The 9,726-nt window shown below is 29.2% G+C and overlaps 1 protein-coding gene across 1 annotated transcript; it reads right to left on the bottom strand.

The window, feature by feature from the left end:
• Positions 1-2,001: 2,001 nt before the first annotated feature.
• On the bottom strand, positions 2,002-4,267 carry LOC130815035 (transcription factor MYB41-like). The gene is made up of 3 exons (XM_057681365.1): positions 3,885-4,267; positions 3,160-3,289; positions 2,002-3,042 (listed from the first exon to the last, which is right to left on the bottom strand). Exons 1-3 carry the CDS (start codon positions 4,015-4,017, stop codon positions 2,232-2,234), a joined length of 1,074 nt encoding a protein of 357 aa, XP_057537348.1. The 5' UTR covers positions 4,018-4,267; the 3' UTR covers positions 2,002-2,231.
• Positions 4,268-9,726: the final 5,459 nt, after the last annotated feature.

Here is a 9,726-nt window from a genome sequence, read left to right as displayed (position 1 = left end):
CAGCAAAAAAGAAGAAAATGACAAAATTCTAAATTAGGCCAATTGAGACAAAGTTAAACCCTACCAACAACATCCACAGCAGCCTTATAGCATGAAGGCATCGAAATTGTGAAGAATAAACCTGAAATTTCCAAAATTAAACAAAATAATGATGATTTAAAATAATCAGAATTCTTTGTAAATGGATAATTAAAAAATAACCATCAAAACCTAGAAATTAGTAAAGTAATCGACGAATTAAATATTGGTGTTCAGACGAAGCATAATTAATACCATTTCTGAACGTTTAGACGATGACACGAGGCTTCCAAAGAGATCTACAGTTACTGGAGATTTTCTGGGAATTAATTTGCTGCGAATTTGGGTTTTGGAAAGACGCAGATGAATGGCGGGAAAGTCGAAAGAAGCGATTGTTTTATCAAACGTTAGAGATGGTATTGTCAAGGGCCCAAACAAGGTCTTGGGTCGTACGCTATCTGTCCATTTAAATTCGTTATAACTTTAACTTTGACACTATCTTTATTAAATTGAGCTATGTATATATTATTATATTAAAGTGGTTAATTATAATTTGATTAATTATAAAAATAAATTAATGATATGGATTCATCTTATGGTAAGACGGTCACATATTAATTGACTTATAGTTAACATTAAAAGCAAGATTTTCTTAAAATTAAATTTTAATAAATTTTTAATATACTTATCGTAGCAAATTTAAATAGATTGAGAAAGTAAATAACAAGTGCTCAAATAACTTTGAAGATTTGAACAACGGGTTAAAATCTTTTGAAAAGTTACATTTGGGTACCTAAGTAGTTGTTTATTTGTATTATTTTTCCCTTTTTGTTGACTCCATTTAATATATCAACTACAAATTATTTATACTTTTTTAATTGAAAAATATACAAATCAAATAGAAGAGAGAGTAATTTTTTAAAGAAGTGATATTGGTTGGTTATGAGAAGGTCTAACTACAATCCTTTTTGTGGTACTATAATCTACGTACTCCAATTAGGCAATCAACAATGTGATGATAATTTTCTATAATTTCATTACGTACTTTGAAACGCCCTGATTTTAATCATAATTTTCCTTGATGGAGGGAATCCTAATTCAATTGAATACCATGCATGCATGCTGTATTGCCGTATATGCATGTTGACTCTCAACTCTAAATCTTAAGCATAACAAGCAACAACCTATGTTGTATGGTTGTTTTTAGATATGGAATTCGTTGAGCTGGATCAAAGTGGTGTGTTGAAGCGGGTCGCATGACACGACACGCATCCATCTGTCAGGTCGTATTAGAGCTACAACATAATTTTTTTCACTATTATATTCGATATTAAATGCATAGCAGGATGTCGGCCATACATACTTTTGTTCTCACAGAACAGTGCATGTCACTCGCCCTTGACCCGTTGTGACGATTTGCAGGCTATACCATGTCAGGCCATAAGTGGGTAGTGCCTGGTCGTGTCCTATTTTGTGTCCATTGATATTTTGCAATTTAATAAATAATTATGTAATTTGGACAGTGACAACGTTTAGTATGTATGTAAGAGCCGCGAATTGGGACATAAACACCAATATTTTGACATTTATATCCTTATTTAAATATTTTGATATTTATAAAAAATTAGAGAATAAATATAATTAAGTGAAAATTGTAATCCGTTGTTGTGTAACTTTGCTCGCAACATATAAGTAAAGCCTAAAGATAGTAAGTGTTTATTAACATAAAAATATAATTCAAAAAAAATAAAGATGCATAAATACGTGTCGAAAAATGTTTTATGTGATCTATATCCGCATTTTATCTCATAATATTTATGCCCCTTTTTAATTATTCAAACTCTTTAATTTAAAAACAAGTATTTATGTGGGACACTTGATGAACAAATATGAGGAAGACACTCAAACACTTTAATTTAAATCAAAATAATTACATTTTTTCATAAAATAGCCAAATTAATCACTTTAACGAATATTCGAGTTGGAAATTAATCGATATAGGAATCCAGGTAACACAGATATGCCATATCGGTCCGGTTAACATATTGCTCAAAAGTGGCAGCAGTACTCATTGGATAAAACAATGAATCAAGCAAATTTTTGTATACAAAATGTACCAAAACAAACACATTACAACAAACAAAACTGAACATCAGAACATACAATATACCCCAATATAACTAAAAATAATACAAATTAAAGATCATCATTCATCAACATAAAGTATTATCAAAATAAAGATCATGAACAGGAACATCAAAATTCAGCAAATTTTGACAATAACTATCAATCTCATCTTCACTGCTCGTAGTACTGCTGCTGTTAGGCTGATACGCCGCAGAATTTGACGCACTCAAAGGCGGTGTTGGCGTCTGCTGGCTCGAGCAAGGCGTTGATAACAACGATGGCATTCTCAGTTCATTCGAAGCTGAATTTAACCCCAAAGTATCTAACAATGAGTCTAATATGGCTTGATATTTTTCACTTTCTTGATGATTATTTACCATTAAATCAGTTTGTGGTGCAAAGTTTTGTGCAACAGAATTTTTATACCTTGTTGGGTATTCTTCTAAACTTGATTTAACCATTTGGGTATCATTAAAATGTGTATTATTACTATGATTAATTATCATTGGGAGGCAATTTGGAATAGTGTTTTGAATTGGGTTTTGCATGATTTGACATGGGTTTTCATTTAAAAATTGATTTGTTTGAAGGTTTTGTAAGAGAATGTTTTGGTTTTGGGCATTGTTTGAGAGAAGAGAAGCAAGACCCAAAAGATTTGGGTTGACTAAACTTTGTAAACCAATTAATTTTAGTAAGTTTAGTTGATTGTCATTGGAATTTTGAAGAAGAGAGGACTGATTGTTGAGGATAGAAGGAAGGTCTAAAAAGTCGAGACGACGAGTATGAGTCACAGGATCGATTCCCATCCGAAGCAATCGCTTTCGAATATGTGTATTCCAATAATTCTTGATTTCATTATCGGTCCTTCCAGGCAATTTAGCTGCAATTGCTGACCATCTACACGTAGAAAAGGGCCAAAATGTTAGAAATATGAACACGTTTTAAAATATGTCTATAGTTTCTTGGAAGTTTATGAGAAAAAGTTAAAATAGAAAACGATGAAGATAAACTTACTTGTTGCCTAATAAACTGTGGAGCTGAATAATGGCTTCCTCCTCTTCAAATGAAAATCTTCCTCTTTTGATGTCTGGTCGGAGATAATTTGTCCATCGAAGACGACAACTTTTTCCGCATCTTTGTAGGCCTGTATTCACAAATTATTCTTATAAGGTAATCCTATAATCTACTATAATAATTGGCTTTAAAAATCAACCACTATAATAAAATTTTTTTAAAAAATACTCCAATTTTTAAATTTTAATATTATGTCTAAGATTATTTACATTTACTTATAGATAAATAATTCATAATTTGTGTATAATTTGTTTTATAAGTCAATTGCAATTTTTTAAATAATTTATTTGGATTTTAATTATTTTTAAATTATTAAGAAGAACCTATAATGATAGTAAACTATGAGTGGGATACACTGAGCTTGATGATGATGATTAAGAAAATAAAACCTATATTCTACACTTTTTGTAGAGCTATTCTTATGAGAGACTGTCTTTCAGTGAACGATCTCAAAACAAGAAATTTATAATTTAATAATTTTTATTATTAGTTATCTAAGACACGTTACATTGTAAGACTGTTTCATGTAAAAATTTATGTTTTTGAAACGTACATTTGAGTTAGAAAATTCCTACATTGTAGAGTTTTATTCATTTTAGTAATGAATATCAAACACCAAAAAAAATATATAACATGAAAATAACTAAAATGTAGACGAAACATACCAGCTTTCTTAGGAAGGGTCCTCCAATTTCCAGGGCCATTTTTCTGAATAAAATCAGTAAGTTTTTGATCTTCTTCAGGCAACCATGGACCTTTCTTAAGCCCATCTTTGTCGCAACACGGTGCTCTTCCCATCTTTTTATACGTCAATATTAGATTACTGTTATATGTTCAAGTTTTTTGGGTCGCTAAATAATCGTCGCAAACTCAAAGTTAAGTTTTTTATTGTGCTATATGATAGCTTGAAGAAGTTTATGCTGCAGGTTATATGCATGGCCATGGAGTGGTGTATATATAGAATACGGGAATTAATGAAGATGAAGATGGAAAGTCAAAAATATTTGTTGCCGTCCGGCCGGTTAGTCAAAGGGCAACGTGTCCTCTATATTTGGGGAAATTGGAAGCTCATGGTCTTTTTTAAATTTTGTTAATAAGACAATAACTATAATTTAAATTGATACATATATATATATATGACGTCACATATTTCATCAAATGAGTGTGTAAATACATCATGCTTATAAACATTTTTTATAAATCTTTTTGTTATTGGATGCCACGTTGTTCTTTTTTGGATACCTAAAATTATTTTTTATGATTTTTTTTTGTGGTGTAGTTCAAATAGTAGCTAGCTAGTTTGAAGTGAAAATGCAAAATACTAATAACAGTAAATAATAAACCCCGAGAATAGATTGTGAAAGTATAGGCTAGGGATGGCAATTCAGTCTGAATTCGATCATAGTCTGATTCGATCCGAGGAAAATAATCCGATTTGAGTTTGCGCAAAAAGTTATCCGACTCCGACTTTACGATCCAAGTTCGAGTTAGAGACGGACCGGAGTTGGACCTTATTAAAAATCCGACACTCTGACCCGGAAGGAAATTCGACTTTGAATTTGACTTTTACCCCAATATTTTATTTCCTTTAAAAACTCTAGACGTGACTAATTCAAGTTTTCTCTTATACTAATTGTAATTTTCAATTTTGAAGAACTACTTCGTATTTTTATTTAGATTAATCAATCAAAATACGACAAATCAGATCAAGAGAAATAAAATAGGCCAAATCAAAATACCAGAAAATTGTTAAATTGTAGTAGTAGGACTATTTTTCTTGTTAAAATTGAATTTAAAGTACATATGTTTTTTGTTAAATTGTATTTGAAAAATATATTTTGTTAATTTTTCATGCTTTAAAATCATTAGTACAATATCACAACGACAAAGTTTGATAAAAATCCGACTCCGCATCCGACTCAGTTGGAGGTCCGAGAGTCCGAGTCGGGGCAAACTTGGAGTATGCATAATTCGATTTCGAGTGGAGGTGGACTGAAAAAAATAAAGTCCGACTATTATCCGGAGCAAAATTAAAATATGTATAATCCGAGCCAAATCCGAACCATTAGGGATTGGCCTCCTCGCTCCTAATGTGACTTTGCTACTATCTATTACAAATTTACAATGGTAGGAGCAAAAAAAAAATAATAATAAAAAAAATAAAAAAAATCAACCACTATGAAATCCATGATGCACGCACGACTTTAATTATTTTTAGTCTTTTTAAATAAACTAGAATATATTTGTAAAGAACTCTTCATGACTACATCTAACCCATATTATGTATATATCCATTCAAGATTTAAAATAGTTAAAAATGTAAATGCTATTTAAATTTGATAAGTTGTAAAGTTTCCAAAACATTAACCTTAATTCTAAATAGAGTTTATATTTATTGACAATTTTACTTCAAACATTGACCTGGTTCAACTTTACTCATTGGACTCTGTGGATTAAACAGAATAAAAAAGTTTTCTCTAAGCCCAATCCAACAACAGATATCTCCCTCGATCTTACCATATTTAGTGCTCTTAATTTCTTCTTCTCCCAATCCCACCAAGGTCAAGGGGTCTCAAACCTACATGGCTTCCCTTACCAGCTTGCTTCTCTTCTGAGTAACCTTATCCAAGTTGATGCTTTCTTCCTTCCTTCATCTAACCTTAGCATCATTCGCATGACCTGTTTTTCTGACCCTGGTATTTGGTTTTCCTCCTTTATTGTGTCTGCTAGGGCTCTAGATGCAAACATGGCTGAACTTTTGGCTATTATTACCGGGTTTATGGATGCTAATCTCCTATCGTGGACTGAATTTACTATTGTTTCGGATTCCAATATAGCTGTGGATAATTTATCAGGGCTTACTTCTGTTAGGGATATATATGCTTCACTTTGTATCTATTGCAGGGAGCTTCTAGGCTGGAACTTCAAGAAGGAAGTATGTCATGTCCCTAGACAGGAAGTCCACTATGCTGATTGTCTCTCCCACCAAGCTCGTACGGGAATCTCCCAACAGCTTAGGCGTTTTAGAATACTATGGTACTACGATTACTATCTTTCCTATTATAATATGTTGCCTTATTTCCAAAAAAAAAAAAAAAAAAAAAGAAAGGTCAAAGTAAATACTATGGTACACAATTGGTACTACGATTACTAGCTTTCCTATTATAACCAATAATACTCCCTCTTATTCAACCTGCTTGTCTCATTTACGTTTTTCACACTTGTCGAGGCAACATGTTAAATCATTAATATGTTTAATTATATATAATTAAAAATTATGAAAAATTAATATTAATAATCTTTGTATTGAGACGAATGAAACAAGATCCCACATGACTGTATTTTAACTTATAGATTAAAAAAAATACAAATTAAAAGTAATTAGTAAATAATAACTAAAAAGTAAATATGACAAGTAGCAAGGATAGGAGGGAATAATAAAAAAGAAAAGTGCTTTTTTGTCTAGGTCATAAATAAGCTTGTTGAAAAAGCTTATAGTCCACAAGCTACTAAAGCTAATAGTTGTTATTCCCTCTCTCATGTGAAATTGCTCTTCCCTTCTATTTTTCCTATTTTTATTATTAGTCTCATTTATTTTTTCATATTTATTAAAATAATATTTTAACTATTAATATCTCTAAATATATATAATATTAAGTACTAAAAATTAATATTAATAATCATTTTATTGAGACGAATGAAATAAGATATCACTTGAATATATTTTAATTTATGAGTTAAGAATATACAAATTAAGAGTAATAAGTGAATAATAACCCAAAAGTAAATGAACTATTAGGAAGAATATGAGGGACTATTTTTTTATTTTGTTTTGTTTTTTTTTCCTTGTAATATTTTTATTATTCTTGTTTGCAAATTTTCTTCTTATTTTTGATATATATATATATATATATATATATATATATATATATATATATATATATATATATATATATATATATATATATATATATATATATATATATATATGCGCTAACAGCTATACAAACATCAATCAAATTAATAAGCTAGATGTACGTAAAGATAAGCAAGGAAAAACGGACCGACTTTTCTCAATAATTAAGAATAAAATCAAAAAGTGCTTAAAATAATTTTGACTTTATCTTTTGCATGAATGCTGAAAGAAACATGTATTTGTAGCATTTTACACAAAATTCAAACACCTCTTTCAAAAGTTCTATACTCTTATATGCAGTTTCCACACCACAGCTCAGTTCACTGCATCATATTTTAATATTTTATTATATACAATATTATCCACGTATATTGTTTGTGAATAATACTCTTAAACAGTTAACAATTTAAGTAAACTATTTAGCACAACAATCAGTCTATTTACGTTTATAAGTCAACCCTACATATCTGACAAATTTCAATTAGTTTTGAGAATAGATTAATTAAAAATTGTACTCTCTAGGTTTTAAGAATTTATTTTGATTATTATTACTTTTATTTAAATGATAATAAAAATTTTATAAAATAGTAATTTTTATGAAAATATATTTTGACACGATTAGTTGATTATGTATTATAATATAGTAGTCTTTTGTAATTAGTAAATTTAAAAAATTAAAAAATATTCATGGTTAATTTTTAAATATTTAGCCATAAAAATTAAAATGTCAATAATAAAAAACCGGAAAGGTTTGTTTTTAACTTAATAGTTTTAGTTTTAAATTCATCATGTTAATCGTTTACTCCTTTCGTCTCCCTAAGTCTTCTAATTCTTATCTCTTTCTTTTAATTTTATCCATATAATTCAATTTTTTATCTTATTTTTCTAATAATTAATTAAGGTACTCTAATTAGCTTAAATATATTTATGTCAAATTCCTTGGTATAGCAAACTCGAGCATTTTAGTTATCTTGTACTACTAGTATAGTAGTATCAACATATTTCAATTACCATAGCTTAATCATTAACCCTAAGGAGGACTATCTTTATTTAGTCTTTAACTTCAGGAAAATGTATTACCTATCTATGATTCCTACACCATGTCTTATAACACAAGAGACTAATAAATTAGTTTATACTTGTAGTTGGAAAATAAGATTAAGTGGATAGGAAAAATGATTAATTAGGATTAAAAGAAAGAATAAATTGTAAAAGAATTTCATAGGGACATGAGGAACAATAATATATTCAATAGAATTAAATTTAATCAAAATACATAAAATAATTAATTTAGTGAGGGATATCAAGATGAACTAAACAAGCTTATTAGAAAAGCACCACCATAATTTTCTACCCAAATGAAATGAGAAAAGACTAAAATTAAAAAGGTAGAAAGTGATTGAGTATAAGTGTCTAAGATATTTTGGGCTATAATTATCAAGTTAATTTAAATTTTTGGTGGAATTGGTTTCTTAATATGATAATAGAAGTTATCATGACAGAAGTTAATAGGTTAAATATCATTCATTGTACTCCTTATTTTAAGTAGATTAGACTTTTTATGTCTCTATGGAATAATACCATTTGGCTTAAAATAATTCTCATATATTTAAGTCAAATTATGTTGTTTTAGAGCGATGAAGAATGTATTACAGTTTTCACCTAATTAATTCTCATTTGATGAGTCATTATAAAGTAATTATTTAAAATTTTTATTTGAATCGATTCTTTAAGGGTAATAATTAAACCATGACATGCATGTTGTTAATTCTTGTTAGTTAGCTTCTAGCCTCAAATTTGACACACGTTTTTCTGAAACACCTATCTATTTGGTAATCTAACAAAGGCCTTTTTGACTGATCGATCATGAAACCATAATTGATTGGTTTCTTTTATTGCTGATTTGTCATCACTCTAAATTTGAAAACACAACATTATTACATCACTTTTACACAGGTGGCAACATAAAAGCTTCAAGAAGCTGCATTACTGAAATATTATCCAATTATTCTTTCAGAAAAAGAAAAAAAATATTTTAAAACAACAAAAAAGTCTCAGCAGCTATTTTTTTTTTTGTAGTTTTCTGAACATTATTGACATATTGTTTTGTTTGAGTGTATATAAGGCTATCCTAAGCTTAGAACATCAACAGTAAATAATCCATGTGGCAAGTTTTAAAGCCATGAAGAAGATAAGAATCTCTCTTCAACCTTTTCTAACACACCATATTTCTTGGTCAAATGATTTTATATTGTTTTATGAATGAGTTTCTTTATGTTTAATTTCTACTATTATTGCAACAACCTCAACCTCCCATACCTTCCATTTGATACCTTGTTCTTGTTGAATTTCTTCTCTAGGCCCTAGCTACTTAATTACTATACTATCTTTGATTTTCAAAAGATAGAATAATTATGGGATGTTTGCCAATTGACTATTGCTTGACGTAGCTGGCTCAGTTAACTTTGAAAAGATATCGGGGTGTTTGGCAATTAGCGATTGCTTGACATTGGTTATTAGTTGATTCATTTGACTTATTTGACGAATCGGTAGAATTGTCTTTTTTTTTAAGCTATATTTGTGTTTTTTGT

Source organism: Amaranthus tricolor, chromosome 6, assembly GCF_026212465.1.
Source record: "Amaranthus tricolor cultivar Red isolate AtriRed21 chromosome 6, ASM2621246v1, whole genome shotgun sequence".
Classification (NCBI taxonomy): domain Eukaryota; kingdom Viridiplantae; phylum Streptophyta; class Magnoliopsida; order Caryophyllales; family Amaranthaceae; genus Amaranthus; species Amaranthus tricolor.
The sequence above is the reverse complement of the archived record's forward strand: the minus strand, read 5'-3'. Positions and strand labels throughout refer to the sequence as shown.

Coding starts and splice junctions, on each gene's coding strand:
- LOC130815035 (XM_057681365.1), bottom strand. CDS start 4,017: ATGGGAAGAGCACCGTGTTGCGACAAAGATGGGCTTAAGAAAGGTCCA. Junction 3,290..3,884: donor GACCCTTCCTAAGAAAGCTG/GTATGTTTCGTC, acceptor TTGTGAATACAG/GCCTACAAAGATGCGGAAAA. Junction 3,043..3,159: donor CACAGTTTATTAGGCAACAA/GTAAGTTTATCT, acceptor TTCTACGTGTAG/ATGGTCAGCAATTGCAGCTA.